The sequence below is a fragment of the Bidens hawaiensis genome, unplaced genomic scaffold (assembly GCF_021521415.1).
Source record: "Bidens hawaiensis isolate Kalapana, Puna unplaced genomic scaffold, B.hawaiensis_p1.1 tig00014542_1, whole genome shotgun sequence".
NCBI lineage: Eukaryota > Viridiplantae > Streptophyta > Magnoliopsida > Asterales > Asteraceae > Bidens > Bidens hawaiensis.
The window spans coordinates 564,160-584,498 of record NW_027492269.1 but is presented as its reverse complement, the minus strand read 5'-3'; the positions used below and the strand labels follow the sequence as shown (position 1 = coordinate 584,498).

The 20,339-nt window shown below is 39.4% G+C and overlaps 1 protein-coding gene and 1 pseudogene across 2 annotated transcripts; both read right to left on the bottom strand.

Annotated features, from left to right (window-relative positions):
* Nucleotides 1-11,919: 11,919 nt before the first annotated feature.
* Nucleotides 11,920-16,756, bottom strand: LOC143546999 (protein neprosin-like; annotated as a pseudogene). The gene is made up of 8 exons (XR_013137691.1): nucleotides 16,592-16,756; nucleotides 15,887-15,973; nucleotides 15,759-15,808; nucleotides 15,525-15,720; nucleotides 15,285-15,437; nucleotides 15,099-15,152; nucleotides 12,743-12,889; nucleotides 11,920-12,293 (listed from the first exon to the last, which is right to left on the bottom strand). The product of XR_013137691.1 is annotated as a protein neprosin-like (transcript).
* A 576-nt stretch (nucleotides 16,757-17,332) lies between these two features.
* LOC143546998 (uncharacterized) lies at nucleotides 17,333-17,833 on the bottom strand. The gene is made up of 2 exons (XM_077038525.1): nucleotides 17,791-17,833; nucleotides 17,333-17,715 (listed from the first exon to the last, which is right to left on the bottom strand). The coding sequence occupies exons 1-2, from the start codon at nucleotides 17,831-17,833 to the stop codon at nucleotides 17,333-17,335; spliced, it is 426 nt and encodes a 141-aa protein (XP_076894640.1).
* Between the last annotated feature and the right edge of the window lie 2,506 nt (nucleotides 17,834-20,339).

Genomic DNA, 20,339 nt, shown 5'->3' with positions numbered 1-20,339 from the left:
TGCCGGATTTTGGGCGTTGAGCCCTATGTTGACCGCCTGATGACCTTCTACACTTGGAGGTGCATCCAGGGGTGGTATACGTTAATAACCCGGGTTAAGGGTTTGAAGATTTGTGCCACCGAGCGCAGTCTTCGCGCGTGGAGGCGGGAGTTCTTCTACATCTCCGCTCGCGCCATCCCCCTTGCCATGAAGTTTAAGAATGGCAAGCTCTCCCCAGCCTTCACGCCTCCAACTACGAGGAGGCGGAATGGTTCTCGACGATATCTCGGGTCCAATCTCCGGTTTACCGGTTTGCGGAGTCCGGGATGGTGATGTTGGGGATGAGCCGGGTGTGGAAGGCGGCGGATGCGCAAAAAATCCCCATCGTCCTTGAATACGGTTCGAACTCTATTCCTTACGGTATGCTTTCTTTCTTTTAGTTGATTTTGAATTTCTTCTAACTTCTTTCCTGTATTTCAGAGGGGAACGACTTGCAGTCGCTCCTGAACCCGCGGGAGGCTGACGGTCCCGCACGGATGGGTACTCGCGCTCTAGATGAGAACGAGTTGCCCATCCTTGAACAAACTGCGAATCGGTTCGTGGAGGTCTATCCGCTAGGCCATGAGATCCTTAGCGCCCGTCGGCCAGGTAAGGCGCTATTCGACCCTCGACCCCTCAATGTTGAAACCTCTGCTGGAATTCCTTTAATCGTATGTTCTGATGAGGAATCTGCAGATGGTCCTCCGTTGGTGCGGAAGAAGAAGGCTGCCGACGGGAAGGGGAAAGAGAAGGTGGCCTCCACTGCCGATCCGGTGCCTCTGTCTGACTCGGAGACTGAGAGCGAAGAGGTGGCGGGGAATCCCGGTGGTGATAAGATCACCATTCCGGAGGCTGTGACCACTGTCACTGAAGAGCCCAGGATGACGACGGTGACCGGCGTGAAGAGGCCGGCTCCATCGGGTTCATCCCCGCCCGTCCGTACTTTCAAGCTCAAGAAAACCCGTAAGTACAACTTCCTTTAGCTTTTATCTTCATAGCTTAATATCCTTTTAACACTTATCTTCTTTACGCAGGCGTGGATGTTGACGCATTCCAGGGTGGAGCGCAGAGGAGTACCTCCCCGCCAATGACGGTAGGCCCGGTCAGCCTACCTGAGGCGACGACCCAGGTGCCTGCGCCTGCTTCCGCTGGTTCAGTTGCTCACTCCTTTGAGCCGACTGTTCCAGCTGAGATGACGTCACCGCCGGCTGTGAGTGCGATTTTTACAGCATCTTTCACCGAGCCGGCGGTAAGTATTGCTGCGGATCCCGCGGCGGCGACCGCGGCGCCTGCTACCATGCCCCCGCCACCGGCAACGACGGCCGGTCCATCAGGTACGCATGGGGCTTCTCGCCAATCTTTGCCACCTTCCCATCTGCCTGACCTCTTGGATGGATTTCCTTTGGGTTCAGGTGATGGGTTCGGCGGCTATCGGCCTGTTATTGACCCAACAGGTGCGTAGGGTTCTTTTGGCCCATTTTATATATATATATATATATATATATTTTTTTTATCATCTTTTCCTAACTGCTTTGTTTTTTGCAGTATCGGATTCCAATGAAGTGTATGTTCCAAGATGGAACATTCGCCGAGGAACAACCCTTCGTACCCCTGTGGAGTGCGTGGAATGGGCTCGTCACGCTGCTCCCAGTGGTGCGTTGGGGGAAGCCATGGCTAGCTACCAGGAGGGTAGGCTAAGCAATGAGCTTCGGGTTCTCCTGGCCCGTATGCAGCCGCGCGTCGAGCTGCTTTGTCGTGAAAACGACAAGTTAAAAGCAGCTCGCGTTAAGGAAGTAGCTCAGGCGCGGGCTGTCCGGGAGGAGAACCAAAAACTTGCCGCGGTGGCTGCGGAGAAGGAGAAGGCCTTCAAGGCCCTCGAGGTTGAAGTTCAGGCTCGACTCGAGGCCCGTTCCAAGGCTGCCCAAGCTGTTAATGAACAGCTTCGGCTGGCTAAGGAAACTGCGAGGAACGCAACCGAGAGGGCCACCAAGGCTGAAGCTGTTGCTGAGCCTCTACGCGTGGAGAATAAAGAACTTAAAGCCAAATTAGAGGCTCTCCAGCAGGCTCATGATGCCTTGGCGATGGAAGACGCCAAAAAGCTCCAAGAAATCTTGGACCAGAGGGGGGTGCTTGACCATGCTGAGCGTAAGCTAAAGGGTGTCGAAGAGGCTGCGGCTAAAGAAGTGTTGCTTGCCAACCTTAACAGGAGTGAAGCCGATCGCGCCCGTAACAATGCTCAAGCTGCCCTCCAGGAAGCTCTGGTTGCCAAGGAATGGCTTCTTCGAGAAGCGTTGTCTCAGGTAAGCTTTTCTTGTCTACGCTTTTCTTTGTAAATAGAAAAGGTTTTTGACACTTGTATATTTTCTTTTGTAGGTTGTGCATCGGGTCTTTTCAGAGACATCTTACGACGATGCTATGAGCGCAGCCCTCAACGCTTCTCACGAGGATGGGGAGCGGGCCGGCTTCCTGCTTGGTCTAGGGTTCGTTGAGAAAGGCGTTCCGCCTTCCAACTTCCCTTTGTATAATGTGGATACTGAAGCTATTTACGACCAAGCAGTGAACCAGTATGCTGCCTTCCCGCATCCGGTGGTGGAGAAGGTGAACGAAGTCGCTGCTGCTGATGATGGGCTAACTATCCTCAAAGCTTTCCTTGAACTGCCACGCTCTACTGATGGGGCTGGTCCAAGTGGAAGTGGCCCTGAAGCCTGATCCTGAAGATCCCTTCCCACTGCTAGGATAGATTTAGCTTGTATAGATTTATTTTCTTGTAGGCGGGTAGTTACCCGGGCATTCTTGTAATGAATCATTGTGAAATATAAATCTTTGTGCGGGTAAGACCGCTTCTTTTATTGGATTCCTTGCTTTATAAACGTTATATGACTTGCATACTTTAGTTTAAATTAGCAATTTTCCAAGTGTAGAATAAGTTAACCTTTGAACGTGGTAGATAATAGGTGTGAAGTTTTGCTTCCTCTTTCGTGATTGTGCGGATAGGACCGTCACTTGCACTTAGTAGGATGGCTAAACTTTACCTGCGTCTAACCTGCGTGTAGGTTTTCCTCATCTTTTCTTGAGGATAAGTTAACATTTGAACGTGGTAGATAATAGGTGTGAAGTTTTGCTTCCTCTTTCGTGATTGTGCGGGTAGGACCGTCACTTGCACTTAGTAGGATGGCTAAACTTTACCCATATCTGACCTGCGTGTAGGTTTTCCTCATCCTTTTCTTGAGGATAAGTTAACCTTTGAACGTGGTAGATAATAGGTGTGAAGTTTTGCTTCCTCTTTCGTGATTGTGCGGGTAGGACCGTCACTTGCACTTAGTAGGATGGCTAAACTTTACCCATATCTGACCTGCGTGTAGGTTTTCCTCATCCTTTTCTTGAGGATAAGTTAACCTTTGAACGTGGTAGATAATAGATGTGAAGTTTTGCTTCCTCTTTCGTGATTGTGCGGGTAGGACCGTCACTTGCACTTAGTAGGATGGCTAAACTTTACCCATATCTGACCTGCGTGTAGGTTTTCCTCATCCTTTTCTTGAGGATAAGTTAACCTTTGAACGTGGTAGATAATAGGTGTGAAATGAAGAAACACTAGGCGAACCCCGGGCAGATTACGGGTAACCTGGGGGTTAGATAGATGTTTCCCACGAGGGGTTAGACCCTGAGAAGATGGTTCTTCTGATAACCTGCAAAACAGACACCGTGAGCTTGTCACTGAGAAGGGGGGGGGGGGTTCCTCCTTGTGACCACCCTCCGGCGTGAGAATCAGACTAGATTGCTCTTTAAATATAAATGTATATTAAGAGATTGCTAGAGCAGATATCAGGTATAATATGATAATACAAGATAAGATAATAATCAGATGGTCATACCATTTGTGGTATTTATAGCCGAAGGTAGGTTTCCAAGGAGGTGTGGCCGGCTGCAACAGTGTTCCTGTTTAACCAACAGTAGCCTACGCACGTGCCCTGCTGGTAGTTGGTAGGTAGGCAGCGGCTGATAGTGACCAGGCCTGCTGTATACTATTCCTTTTCCACCAACTGCCGGCTACGCACGTGGTATGGCAGGAGTTGGTGAGTAGGCAGCGGCTAATAGTGATACAGTACAGGAGCATGCTGTTCGCCATACTGTTGTCAATAAGCTGTCGTATCTTTAGTCAGATCTTTTTCCCATACCTCGTCAGGTACAGTACAGAAGATCTTCCCGTATCGTACGGACTGGCTTATTTGGGCGGGAGTATTCCCCTCCCGCCCTTGTGCGGGATTGTTCCCGGCTTCGCTCATTCCTTCAGGTGACACTGAGTGATTGAGAGCTAAGTGCCTTGTGCGTGTAGCCTTGCTGCGCGGGTGGCCTTCCCTTATGGCTTGTATCCGAGGCTGCGGGGACAGGCGGAGTCCTTCACCATTGGGAGGCATTTCCTGCGGGAACAGCTTGCGTACTGCGCGTAAGGACGTCACGTCTCTAAGCATGGTTGGTCCTGCGGATCCAGTTGGTTTCTGCGCAGACGTCCTTGTTCAAGGTGAGTCTTGCGGGTCCAACTGGGCTCTGCTGGGACCTACCTCTTCATCTGGTCAACAGGAAAAAATTCAATCCACTTGTACAAATGTGTAAAAGAGAATGGACCTTGCACTACTAGAAAATGAGACATATTTCTACGACGGATTTCGTAGGAAATTTGTTTGAAAACTCACTTTCTAACAATTTTCTAACAAAAATGTTACGTTGGAAAAACACATGCTTGAAAATAATTCCAACTGTTTTCCAACAAGTTTTCTAACAAATTGCTACAAAAATATGTTGTTGCAAACTTCCTACAAAAATGTTTGTTACAACATTCCAACGAAAATCCAACAAACAAAACTAATTTTAACAAAAAAATCTGATATATATAATTTTTTGTTGGATTTTATTGGAAAATTAGCAACAACTATCCAACGAAAAATCATGCTGTCACTATGTTGTTGCAATATTGTAGCAAAATCATAGCTAGTTTTTTTTTTTTTTTTTTTTTTTTTGTTAAAAAGTCGTTTGAAATTTGTTGGAATTACTTGTCATAGGAAATTTGTAGGAACTTTTTGTAGGAAAATATTTGTTTTGTAGTAGTGGTGGATATTCCTCTGTGGATCTTTGTAATGCCAATAAGATTCTAGTACAGAAACTTTAATCGAGCTAAGAGAAACTAGACTCACAAACTATGTTAGCGAAGGGACTTTTGTGACATTCGTCAATTTCGGGTCACTTTTGTTATGTAAACCCGACCCGTTTGTAACCCGAACATTTCAAATATATAAAATATTGGATCTTGTCATTTAAAATATATAAAATATTGTTTTTTTTATATTATGCATTGTTTGACCATTTAAACATACCCATTTTTATGCAAACCATAAAAGAATCTTTATACCCAACCCTTCACTCCTTCCCTATATATACACACCCATCTTCTTCATTTTACTCTTGCTACATCTCCAAAAAAACTCTCTCAAACTCCATAGATTCAAGGTTGTTATTTCTTATGTATTTTTGAAGTTTTGACTTCTCAAGTCAAACTAACTATAGTCTTTCATTCTAACTTGTTCATCTAACATTACTAACTCTTGAATATGGTGGTACAACATATATATAATACACACCCCTTGTTTCCTTTATTTGTTACTTCACCGACTTTGGTTGGTTAAGTTTCGAATGTCATAAGGCAAGGCTTCATGGAGGACTTCGTGTTCTTGATATATATTTACACACACATAACTTATTATACATATCACTTATGACTAACTTCTAACCCTTTAGTTTGTTCATCTTATTTACAAGTTCCATGGTGTGGGTTTGTATAAGACTAACCTCGGTTTAACCGAAACTAGTCCAAACCGGAAACCGAACTTTTGTTTACTAGTTTTGTTAAAATAGTTGTTTAAACATGTTTATTGCTAGATTTGAGTTTCAAAAATCATTTTTACAAGTTCTTTGATATTAAGCATATGGAATCCATCTATGAACTCGTTGGGAGACGGAAACCGAACTAAACCGAAACTTTTGCCTAAAAGACTTGTAGTTAACTTTTTTTGTTGTAAAATTTAAGTTTTCTTCATCTATAAACCAATATACAAGTTCTATGATATTTGGGCATGTAGAAACCATCTATGAACTATTTGTGAGATGGAGACCGAACTATACCGACTTTTACTCGCTTAAGACACACAAGTGTGATTTTAGTTATCAAGACTTGTATATTTCTTTAAAAAAATAGTTTACAAATTGATTTTATTATTTTTCTTAAGTACTTGGAATAGTTGGATCCAACTTGATCTCATAACATAGTTTGGACCGACAAAACCGAACACTCGCTTAACGTGCGTTGTTAGTTCTAAACAATAGATCTACGTACTTGGTTAAGTGTTAGTATGTTTTAATGAGTTATCTCATAACAATTAATATTTTGGAAAGTTGACTTTGGGTTCGACCATTTGTCAAGACCCGAACCGACAACCCGAACACTCGTTAAAAACCCGTTTTAGTATCTTTAGCCTAATGAAACTTGCATTTTAGCATTTTCCCCACCTTATTACTTAACATTGGTTAAGTAAATATTAAGGTTAGATACTTTAACCCGGTTTTGAGCAAACTTACATTTTTTAAAAGGGTTATTATTATAAATTCTTAAATAGTTACATTTTAAACCTTGAACTTTAATTGATTAGTTTTTGCAACAATTATTTTATTTAAAGATCTTCAAGACAACCTTTCTAAATCCAAGACTTTCTTTTATTTAGGCTTCATACGTTAAACTCGTCGTTCCGGCAAATCTCCAAATAATCAATCTTTCAAGTTTATTACTTGAACGTGAGTAACTTCATACCCCGTTTTCTATCTTTTATTTTGGGGGTGACATTTCAACTTATCTAAACTAAATGTTTTATACTTGGGTCTTAAACCACAAACGTTGTTGTATACCTTACTTGAATAATTGCTCGATTTGGTGTTCTATGCTTATTTGACTATGTGTTTATCGCTTTTGGATGGTGGAACTATAAATCCTAGACCATTTGGCAACCCCTCATGGCAAGGTGTCGTTAACGTAATGCAATTAACGATAACTATAAAATCCTAAACTATTTGGCAACCCCTTATAGTTGGGTGTCGCTAACTTGTTAGCGATAACTATTTATCCAAGTTTATAGCTATTATTTATGGTTTTGTATACTAGTTTTGTGGCTTTTCATACTATATATCTATTGTTCAAACTTATGAATTGCTCACCAACCTTTGTGTTGATAAACTTTATTTTATGAAATGTTACAGGTTTGCATCTAGGTTGATTATGGAGTTCGGTGAAGAAAACATCACAAATACCGTTAGGATATTAGCAAAAATGAACAATATTTGATTTGCTATATTTTGTTATATTTTGTTGTATTTGAGTTATGAATATTTGGTTATGTGACATTTTCGATGTTGTGAAATGAAATGAGTTTGTTAAATATTGTCGCTTTAAATAGTGTCATGCGCTTATGAGCAATCGTTGCACCCCGGCATGTTCCGCCGCCTTTGGTCGGGGTGTGAATTAATCCATTAGTTGGAAGTGGAACCTAAGAACTAAGAAGATAGGATAATGTGAAATTTTGTACTAATCCATTAGCTCACCCCACCCAAATCCTTCACTTATTGGACACATTTTACTTGCAGATTTACTCATATAAAATGGTAATTTCAGACTCCTAGATACAAAGTGAACTTAAAGGATCAATATTAATAAGTCGTTCGTAGTTGGTTATTTTATCTCCTTACAACAATAACTTTTGCAATTGCATTGTAATTAAAATTATTAATGTCTAGGGTAATAAATTAGGTTAATATTATAAATAGTTATGGTTAAGCATTGAATATAAATCAGGTCGGAGGGTCCTCTCCTGGGCCTTGAACTTAATATTAAGAAAACCGAAGTATTTTGGCCGTCGTGCAATGAGGTTAAGGTGCAGGAGGGGGTGTTTCCCTGTGAGATTGGAAGACCGGTGCTAGGTGTGAAACTCCTCGGGGGAGCCGTTAGCCGGGATGTTGGGTTCATCAGTGAACTTGCTATGAAAAGGGCTTCGCGAGCTGTGGAGTTGATGAGCTATCTCCCGCATTTGCGGGACCCTCAATGCGAGCTCCTTTTGCTCCGCTCATGTATGGGAGTTGGAAAGTTGTTGTTTGGTCTCAGAACATGCCAACCTGTGTATGTAGAGGAAGCAGTTTCTGTGTTTGACAATGGCCTTCGGGGGGCGATTGAGGACATCGTGGTTTGTGGTGGTCCCTTCTTTGGAGATTTTCAATGGAGGTTGGCATCACTTCCGACTCGTTTTGGAGGTTTGGGTTTATGTTCAGCTTCAGACGTTTCTACTTATGCGTTTGTGGCCTCGAGGGCGCAATCTTGGGAATTACAAGACCACATTCTTCGAGGTTGTGGTATTGATGGGTTTGACTCCGATTATGGGAGTGCGATAGATCGGTTGCACATTTCACTTCCCGATTTTGACATTAGCGGTTTCTCTAATAAAGACACCGCCCCCCTAAAGCCCAACATGCTTTGGCGAGTGCCCTTTATAGTGGAATCATCAAGAGTTTGGAAATGAAGTTTGATTTATCCCCTCGTCAGAAAGCAGTGTTTGAGTGTCTACGGGCTCCTCGGGCTCAAGATTTCTTAAGTGTTCTCCCTATTGAAGGATTGGGCCAACATATGTCGGCTTTGGAGTACCGGGCCATCCTGAAGTATCGGTTAATGATCTCTTTGTTTCCGGTAGATGAGCCGTGCCCGGTCTGCCGTAAGGTTTGTTTGGATTGTTTTGGCGAGCATGCGGTTCACTGCAAAGAGTTGCCTGGGTTTAAGTACATGCATGATTTGGTGAGGGATGTTCTATGCGATGTTCTTAAACGAGCCGGAATTTCGGCTAAAAAGGAAGCCCCCGTAAACTTTCTTACGGATCCTCAAGAAGGAAGATCTACATTACGACCGGCCGATATACTTGTTTTTGGGTGGGTAGGGGGAAAACACGCTTGTGTCGACCTCACAGGAGTGTCCCCTCTTGTTGGGATTAGGGACACTGGATTTGTAGCAGGCCAGGAAGCATTGAAGGCGGCATCGGGCAAGGTTGCTAAACACGAGAGAGCTTGTTTGGAGAATCAACACGTGTTTATCCCCTTCGCCTTTGACACTTTTGGTTTCTTAGCTCCGGATGCCGTAGACCTTTTGAATAGGGTTCAGAAAGTTATGTATAGTAACGTATCAGCCCATAAGAATCAAAACTTTGTTTTTAGTCGGATTGGGTTTGCTATCCAAAAGGGTTGCAGCGCAGCTTGTTGCCCGCTTACCTGCCACTTCATTGTAAATCGTTTGGATGTTTCTATGAAATATAAAAGGAGTAGTTAATAGCAATCAAGTTAGGGTTTATCAATAAAAAAGACGATTTATATGTAACAGGGGTTTTTTAAAGTTTTTTTATATAATATACTGAGAGTTATTCAATAATCGTTTTGTGCGTGTTTTCGTTTTGAATGTAAACTCTTTGAATTAACCACAAGCTCACTTACTCAAATCCTCTTGTAAGTGTTTTGTTTATCTTTTTTATTACTATTTTATATAATTGAACATATTTTATTTGCCTTCATATTTATGGTCATGTAATATCTTGAAGTGGAATGAATATGAAATCACTAATGCATTTTTATTTTCTTTCCAATTTTTAGTGTTTTTACCATTCGTTGGGAACTTGGGATTGGACCACACACAAGATTTTTTTTATTCGAAGATATGGTTAAGTAAAATACCTGAATTAATCCATTAGTTCACACCCACCCAATTACTCTAGTTTACAAACAAGGTGTAAGTATTTCACATAATGTTCAATGTCAGAACAACAAATCAATTAAAAAAACTATTTACTAAGAAACTAGATACGACAAAACACCGATACAAAACCACTCATAAAAATCCTTAAAAATCAGCCCATAATTAAAAGAAGAACTACATAAAAACAAAACAAACGAATCAAAATAAAAAAAAGAGGACCCATCGTACCTGAAACAAAACCCTCCTATCATGAACCAACCTAAGAACCTGCTGCACTATACTACATATACAAAGAGACCTAACCGACTTCCAGAACTTTCTTGCTTCCGTTTGATATGCGAGGAGATGAGTAATTTGGGTCTCTTGAGTAATTTGGGCTTATGGATGTCCAACATCTTCTGTCTTCTTGAATCCCGGATCTCAGAGTACCCACAACACGCCACGTTCTCCAAGGTTTGGATGATGTGGTATAAGGCAAACTAGGTTCTTATGGACTTCACCCATTGTGAAGCAAAGTTTGTGAGTTAAAGTTTGCATACGCGAACTTAATTCAAATCTCAAGGGTGGGTCCCAAAGTCAATTTCTCTTACATACTCATATACATATTATATATACATATATAATTTTAATACTTTTAATAAAGTTTGTGGATGTTTGTTGTTGTGAAAGAAATTTAGGGTTTTTGAGAAAAATTTGAAATCTCATTGTGAAGCTGATGTGGCGGTTTGTAAAGATTTGTTATTGTGGATGCTCTCAGTTGCTGGCCAAGCACCTCCTACATCTAGGCTACTATTGTTGAAGATCTCATGGTTAACGGTCGTCTCCATTTCAAGATTGCCTTGATTGAGTTTATGGTTCCACTCCTTTGATGTCTATTTAAAGGAGCTTTGAAGGGCTACAAACAAGATAAAACATAGCAATGTAGAGTTTAATTTTCTTCGTTGATCTAGGGTTCATCCATATATTTTTCATCTTCTTGTTTTTGAATATTTTTATGCAAACCATTTGATTCTAAATCTTTTGTTCAATAATAATCACATGGTTCGGTTTCTGACACCATATCCTCTGGTCAACAGGAAAAAATTCAATCCACTTGTACAAATGTGTAAAAGAGAATGGACTGTGCACTACTAAAAAATGAGACATATTTCTACGACGGATTTCGTAGGAAATTTGTTTGAAAACTCACTTTCTAACAATTTTCCAAAAAAAATGTTACGTTGGAAAAACACATGCTTGAAAATAATTCCAACCGTTTTCCAACAAGTTTTCTAACAAATTGCTACAAAATATGTTGTTGCAAACTTCCTACAAAAATGTTTGTTACAACATTCCAACGAAAATCCAACAAACAAAACTAATTTTAACAAAAAAATCTGATATATAATTTTTTGTTGGATTTTATTGGAAAATTAGCAACAACTATCCAACGAAAAATCATGCTGTCACTATGTTGTTGCAATATTGTAGCAAAATCATAGCTAGTTTTTTTTTTTTTTTTTTTGTTAAAAAATCGTTTGAAATTTGTTGGAATTACTTGTCATAGGAAATTTGTAGGAACTTTTTGTAGGAAAATATTTGTTTTGTAGTAGTGGTGGATATTCCTCTATGGATCTTTGTAATGCCAATAAGATTCTAGTACAGAAACTTTAATCGAGCTAAGAGAAACTAGACTCACAAACTATGTTAGCGAAGGGACTTCCACTATCGATGGTGTGGCAGGAGAAACATCAACTTTTACCCCCACCTCACCTTTTCTCTTCTCTCCTTTAGAATCAGTTTCGATATTTTAATTATATCCTCATTCTTCGTTTTGATAGGAAGCGAGTAGACCTTATTGCATTCATATTCCAACTCCTTGATTACAGTATCATTAGGGACAATTTAAAAAAAAAACCGACTTATACCAACATGTCACAAACATGAAATTTATTTATATTATTACATGGAATAAAGTATTCCATATATATTACACAATACTATGATGTTACAATCTTTCGTGCCATTTATTTAATTTATTTATATTACATGGCATAAGATAAACTGTTCCAAATATATTTCACTGAAAATCTTGAATTTTACTGGCAGTTTGCGTTTCGACCCGGTCCACCGAAGTAAAAGTGTGCGGCCCAGTAGGTATCATTACTGATGCTCGTCAAGATTTCATAGCAACCCTTTGTTTGGATGGTATTGAGATTCGGAGTCCTTAAGTGTTGGTTCCGTCCACTGTGTGAATATTTCTTATGTAACTAGCTTTACGAAACCCTTGTTGTGGGAACCGACCACTGCCCATTTGTGTAGTCGTATGTTGCCCGTTTAAGCCTAAGTTCACCACTTCTCCACCCCACTCGAGCAATGACGCGCTCTTACTTAATTTTGAATACAGTGAGGATGGCCAATATCCTACTAGTTCGCCGTTAAGTTGCATCCACCAGTCCCCACCCTTACCGTCCTATAGGAAATATATAAAAGGCTGAATTTTTAAAATGCAAGAAAATATCGTTGGTGGATTGATCGAGTCACGCCAAAGACCCGTCTATCGTGTCATCTATAGTCAACATCTAGTGTCAAGGCCGGCTGGGGCATAGGGCAAGCCGGGCAACCACCCGGGACACTTAATATTCAAGGCACATTAATATATATATATATATTTAAAAAAAATGTTATAAAATATGTATAAATTAATCTCCTTTCATATATCGGACCCAATATTTTTTTTACCCATAATCCATTTGAGATATTGGGGCCAGACTAAATTTAAAATAAAAATAATAATAATAATAATATATGCTGCGAAGACGTGATCAGTTATAGATGTAAACTCGTCTAATTTCATATTGTCGTATAGGATGTAACTTAAAACTATTTGAGTTGGTTAAAAATAGAAATATGGAGAAATACCTTCCAGATAAGTATGGTGATTGCAACTTGAGAACCATCAATCTGTGAAGTGGGAGATAGGCTGCCTCCTATTGCAATCTTATTATTGGTTTGAACAAACCCGGAGCATGCAAGATTGTAACACCCTGTTGTCTGATAATTGTCACTCTGTAAAAAATATAACAAAATCATAAAATATTGCTCAATATACTTGTTTATGTATTACTTATTTGAATATTGTATAAATCCCTGGATAAGTCTTATAGTTGAATTAACACAAATATGTAAAACTTGGTGCAATACCATCTTGATGGACCCGAATGACTAACATGAAAAGTATATAGGTGGTGTTGAAGGTCTCAGGTAGTTGTTTGGAGGAGATCGATATAAAATTCAGGGACCAAGTTAGATCCAAGTCAAGCTTAAAGAGGTGCGAACGTTACAAGGTGTGAAAGATTGATCTTGGAGGAACAATGAAAGTTGGTACCGAGAGATAGTGTAAAACTTGGTGCAACAACAATTTGAAGGACCCGAATGACTAATGCGTAAATTATAAGGTGGTACTGAAGATCTCAATAGGTGGTTTGAAGAAGATTTAAAATTGATGGACCAAGTACCAAAGTTATCTTTTTATTTATTTTTACATAAACTATAAATCTACTTTGATTATGTTCCCTTGTTTGAGTAAAGATAGGATTTGCTATATAAACCAATCAATAATTTTCGTTTTAGTTGTATTTTGTTATGGTTTGTTATCAATAGAAAGTGTCGCAGAAGGTTTAGGTAAATCGTCTTCGGTTTCCTGATTCACTTGATCGAATAAGTTCAACAAAGTATATATTATAAACAAATTTATATAAACTTACTGACGCAGGAGCATCCGGTCCATTAAGTCGGCCCGGCCCAGCCCCGCCCAAACGTTTATTTTTATTTATAAATAAGGTTGTTAGGTCTTTAGTTTCATTAGTTTTTTGATTAAGTTTGATATAATAAGAACATTGTTCTTTGAACCTTTGGTTCGTTTATTCATCTTTGTTAATCATGAGTGTCATGAGCCATTTGAATGCTTCCGTTTCCGCATCATTTGGTATCAGAGCTTTTGGTTCTCAAATGGCTCAATGTGGAGGTAAATACTTGTCTGTTCGTCGATTCGCCGACAGAGGCAACGACACGAGTGTTTTCTATTTGCATGCTCGTGAAGAAGATCGACGTCCTGCTCTCAGATTCGCCGATCGAGACAGCTGTGGAGTCTATTCTGACCCACGGGATCATAAGATAATCAAACGGCTCCGGAAGCGAGTCCGAGATCTGGAAATACAACAACAGATCATGAGCTCCAACAAAGGATCCGAGATCTTGAATCATCATCAACATGGAAGGAAACGGAACCGGAAACACCCGTCGTGGACGAGTTAACCGATCCTCCCAGTGGTGATACTATCTATAAATCTCTTTGCCCGTGTATGACGATTACCGGGACGAGGATTGGTATTCTTGGATGTATGGTGAATCTTTGGATCGGAAGATGACGGAATACACGAAAACATATGCCCTTTTTTGATGAAATACTAAGGGGTGCATCGGTCAATAATGGTGTTGTAATTAATATTGCAGACGATGTGGTTGCTACGTGTGGTTCTCGGGTGGCTGCAGGTGGCATAGGATCGGTTGTGGTTGATGGTCAAAACCCGAGGAACAAGGAAGGTCAGTCGGGTATTTTGATAAGTCAAAACAATTTGAATTTTAAATATAGTGTTATTCACATTGAAGATAGGGATGAAGGTGATCAAACTTTTGTGTATGATGATGGTGGTGGAGGTCCTATTAATTTAGAAACTGACGAATTTAACGGGTCAATTGAACTTAATAGTTTGAATAATGACAAGGAAGGTGAAAAAATCTCAAAAATAAACCATGTTAGTGGGGAGGTTGTAGGTCTCATTAATTGTGGAATTAAATTCAATACTCTAGGCATGCATAGTGATATAACTTCAAGGCATTTGAACGGTTTCAATGCATTAAAAGAAGATGGAACATATTATCTGTCGCGGGTCATGGTGCCGTTGAATAATGAGCGAGTTGATGTTTCTTTTGACCAAGGCAGCTTCGGTCCAAAAACAAAACTCGAGGACGAGTTTTTCGAAGATGGAGAGTATAATGCAGGAGCATCCGGTCCATTAAGTCGGCCCGGCCCAGCCCCGCCCAAACGTTTATTTTTATTTATAAATAAAGTTGTTAGGTCTTTAGTTTCATTAGTTTTTTGATTAAGTTTGATATAATAAGAACATTGTTCTTTGAATCTTTGGTTCGTTTATTCGTCTTTGTTAATCATGAGTGTCATGAGCCATTTGAATGCTTCCGTTTCCGCATCACTTACAGTCCAGTAGATGAATAGTCTGGTGTTGGTATCTCCATACATCCATGGATACACCTATTTGAAAGATGATATAACAACTTTTAAGTTTATTGTTCTTTGTTATGCTTGAAAGATATGAAAAGTTGATAATTATATTGTTTGTTTATTGATACAAGAATTAAAATGTAGAAGGTATTTATAATTTACCTGCCAACCAGCTTCAATAGTGTCAGTAGAACCTCCTACTATCCAGACTTGAGCCAAACTAAATTCATTAGCATTTTCTAGAACCTTTGGGTTCCAAAGATTCAATGTTGCTTGTGTTCCATAGAATTCCCCATTACTATATGCAATTGCATACTAAAAAAAACTTAAATTAACATAATGTTACCAAGGTCCTGATAATCAAGAAAACATGTTAACAAGTACGCGTTAAAAGAAGCTTACCTCATGACGACCACGATCATCAAGTTCGGCATCAATCAAGCCTTGTCGAGCAATATTAGAGAACCCCTTTTTCTTGCCGTAGTTCTTTACAGAACCCGCTCTGAGTACATCCTCTTTCTTTGTTCTTCTAATCGGGATGGTCCCTTTCGGGCATTTTCCATTTGAATGCCACAATTGAGTAATTGATGATGATGAACTTTTATCTTTTGAAGTGTTCATAGGTGATTAGGTGACACTTTGGTGTCAACAATGTTTATGGGGTTTGGATAATAACTTGGTCTCATCTATATGTATAATACCCATCATTCAAAAACTATTAGTCTTTAAATATAGACATGTGAATATATAGAAAAATAGCAAACCTTAATTGTATGATTTTTGAGTAATGGATTATCAAAAGCCGGCTGATTAGAGATGTGAACACAATCGATTATATCACCCTCGGGGCTCTGTTCACAGTGAAATGTATACACAAAGCAATTATATATATATATATATATATATATATTAAAAACCAAAGTAAGTGTATATAACTAAAAACTTCAATGCTTATTGTATTACTATAAATAATATTTAGCAATTTGTTATTTTTCAATTTTCAGTTTACCCTTTATATTATAAACAATATAATCTTATAGTAATTTTGATTTTCTATATATAATCACTTGCATTCGTTAATTAAAAAAACACTAAATACACAATTGTGATTAATTTTTTTCTCAACGCTTTGAAAAAATTAAATTAAAGAGGAGTCGTATTCAAAATTATGTAGTTTTACCATGACGAACCGAGCTGATACCGACTAAACTACATAAGTATTGACGTCGGTTTTACAATAATATCAGGCATGCATTGTTTTTGTTGTTTTGGTAATCGTTTGATGTAAAACATGTGTCAATATCTTTTAAAATATATAAGTCAATATTATCAAGACAAGTATCGGTATTTGTGTTATTGGTTTTCAACATATGTAAAATTATGCCGCAACACGCAGGGACACTTATTAGTTAGCTGACAAAAGTACAAGAAAATGGTAAAATTTATTAAAGGAAAGAAGGATAACACACCGCGATGGATTTAACCGACGGTTTATTTAAACCATTTAAAAGCTTTTGAACCTCAAGGTTCTCATGGAGACTCGGGGAGTTATTACTTTCCGTGTAACATAATCGTGCAACCATGAACACATACAACATCACTACTAAACGAAAAGACAAGTTTACATCCGCCATTTAGAAAGAAAGTGAGGATGGAAGTGATGTGAACATTCCAAATTTACCATGTTTAAATAGGCTTAGTCGTGCATGGTGTATTTAATTTTCACTTAATGCTTTTTGTTAATGTTAATATTTTATCTAAAGAAGTAAATAAGGTTAATTGGTTTTAAATAAATCTAGTTATGAACTATTAACAAATAACAGATCTAATTAACGTGTTGATGGCTGACAGTCCCAACTTAAGTCATATGCTATTTCCCCAATGGTCCAGAACTGACAGAAACTTAACTCCATTAATCTGATGATGGAGTGACATGCCTTATTGTAAAAAATCTTTTTTGGTGTAGCATACATACGTGAAAATACTATATTAATAAATAGAAGAAATGAATAAACATTCCCCTATAGTCACGTCCCCCACTCATCCATCCAACTTTGATTCATCCATTAATGAATAAACATTCCCCTACGTAAAACATCTCTCGTACTTTCGTGAATACTCTTGTATTTTTTTAAAATATTCCCTTTTATCATTGATCAGGTCTTCAAACATTTTCATGATAAGTCGATAATCAAATACTCCAGATATATCTATTCACCCAAATAGTAACTGTGCAGGTAGTAGTTATCATTAGCACAAAGCGAGGCGACCCGTATAATAATAGAGATGTAATCCTCCAACACGAGCGACGCCTCCAAAACGTTTATGTTGTTGTTATATCCAGGAGTGCTAAAGAAAGCCGACCTAACCCAAATGTCGTATGAAGCAATCGCCTGAAGACTGGCCGTTCGTACTTTTTGGTCACCACTTGTGCATTGACCTCGCCATACGGTTGAACAATTAATCCAATCCCGATGCATGCAATCTACACTCCCGATCATGTGGGGTAAACCATGTACAGACTCATAAATCCATTGTAGGTCGTTCCAATTTAGCCTTCTCAAATAATGTGGAGCATATAGCTTTATTATTCCTATATTAAATTGTAAATTAAAATCACTTTTAGAAAATAACAAGTGATATAATTAAAAAATCATATAAAATATACCATGGTAGAAGTACTCCAACGTGTTCTCGTGTTTTTTGATCATCTTTAATTACTCGTCTTTGACGTCGGTTGTATATCCGCATGCGAGTACACATACGTTTGAAGTACACTTTTAGATAACCGTAAATCCTAGCATCTCTCGCGCGTTCGGTTTTTGCTAAAAGTATTCACACTCGCACTCCAAATCTTTAAAAATGAGCAAAAAAAAACGTTTAAACATCTGAAAGCGAGCCTAAAAGTCTTCGGGTTCTTGTATATTGGTAGGCCATCGAAGTAATCTGCCATCAAACGAACGTTCGCCTCCAAACGAATTTGTTCAATATATTCGCTTTTCAAGGTCGTGCATGGAGGATAACTAAGAGATTTCATACACTTTGCCGCCAGCGCAATCACACTTGTAACCACATCTTCCTCCGTTGTCATAAGCATTCCCAAAAAACCGGTTGTATATAAAGAAGACGGAAAATTCATTGAGAATTTTGTGTATTTTTTTTATAATTTGAGTAAAGAGTTATATTAAAGTGTGAGTTCTAATTGAGGTTAAATGAATTATATAGAATAAAATTTTAATATTTTATTTTTTAATTTGGACCATTCACCAACGGTTATGTTTGACCATTCGACTCACACACCACCATTGTGTAATGTGTATACAACGAGGTCTGGTTAAATGAGGAAGAAAACAAGGTGAGCGGTGTTCATCTCGTTTTGGAGTCCAAAACGAGCCACTACACGCGGTCTAATTCATGATGAACACACTTTAGATGTTTGACATTTAACAATAATTCGTACTAGGAATTTCTTAATTATTTTTATAGCACAAGACTTTCACTAAGGTTTATAGGGCCATAAAAGTTATTCAAGTTTACACTCTTGCATGACCGTTGAATTGTTTATAACTCATTAGTCGTTGCTTTAGGGGAAGCCCACGAACTAGACATTTAAAGATGGTATCCCTTACTCAATAAGAATGATTTCATACTCTACCGATAGTACTCCTTTCGGTTATGATGATTTGACTTTTTTAGGTGTTATTAATTAACAATTGCACGCAGTTTTCAATTCCAGTACTTCTCTACACACATAAATTGAAGATTCAAAGGCCGATTATTGATTGATAGATTTGAGTAGTTTCGGATCTGTTAATTCTCGTGGCTGATTGAATTATTGTTATCATAAACTTGGCTGCAAAAAATTATCTTTTTTGGTGGTTAATACGTGTTGCACGCCAGGTGTTCGACGAAATTACGACTTACGTTCGGATAAGTTAAAGGTTGATTACTTGCATTTGGGTGCTTAAGGGGGGTATTTTGAGTTGGAGTTCTACCCAATTTGCTTTATTTTGGAGTTATACATTCCTCCTCTTATGCCTTAGCAGTTGTTGTGGGGTGCTAGATGGGGGGTGAGCAACCCGTAGTTGCTCCCCTCCTTCGAGTGTGAGGGGTTTGGTCTTTGATTCTTGCTCTAACTCATCTCGAGTCGGGGTCTTTAGGGGTCCGTTGTCTTTTGTGATTTGTTTATTTTCTGTTCTCGTGTGTACATGGCTACCATAAAAAGAATTCGGAACGTAAATACGGGAGGGCTTGGTCCTAGCTCCACTAACGGTTTAAGGCCATGCCCCTTTAAGCATTTCCACGAGTGTAAGGATGGTAGACCTGGGTCCTCGGGGGTTTTTCCGCCTACTTGAGCACATGCAAAGTACCAATTTCAAAACGGATACTCGGAAGAACCTTTTAAAAGATGTTATCTCCAAGGATTTGGCCTTTTTTATAGATGTTGGGGAAGCCCTTCGGACGGGGGATAAATGGTTATGTGGGAGGTGCATGACGTTGCATGCCCTTAGCAGGGGGTGCAAGCATGCTGATGGTGTCTATTCTTTTCTGTGGATTTTGGAGATGCTGGAGAATTCATCGTTGGGATCCAGAAACCTAATCGTGTGTCTGTGGATAGGGACCCAGGTCCATCTGTAGGAGTGGTTGGGGATGTATCCCTTTTGGAACGGGTTTTCTCCCTTCCCATTCAAACGGTTAAGAGCATCCCCCAAGTTGTTTTTTGGCGTTTGCTCAGACTTTAGCATGCGCTTTACGCAAGGTAGTGGATTCACCAGGCTCGATTGAGAATTGGGTCAAATTACTATTGTTGTCGCGCTGTACTTTAAGGGTGGTGAAACCTTCCACTAGGCAGGAACGCAGGTCAGGGAATCGAAATTCTTTGCAATGTAGTAGCATTCAGCAAGCACTTGCGGTGTGGAAAGATGGATCTGGTTTTGCTGACTTGGTTCTTTCTCTCTTTGATAACGTGGGGGAAACACTTTTTATAAAAGAGAGGTGGGAGGGGAGGAAGGTTCTGAAAACAGCCTCAATATTAAACAATGTCTCAGGAAAGTCAGGGATGGTCATTTCACAGCTGCAGTCAAGGTATTATGCTCAAGTGGGGTTGCCCCTCTCGGAGATTCAACCATGAAAGCCCTCATTGATAAACACCCAGTGGTGCTGCCTCCGTCCTTGCCTTCTAGCTCTGTCGCCCTGCCTACTCTCTCTGTGGATGGG

Coding starts and splice junctions, on each gene's coding strand:
- LOC143546998 (XM_077038525.1), bottom strand. CDS start 17,833: ATGATCAAAAAACACGAGAACACGTTGGAGTACTTCTACCATG. Junction 17,716..17,790: donor GTTGGAGTACTTCTACCATG/GTATATTTTATA, acceptor AATTTAATATAG/GAATAATAAAGCTATATGCT.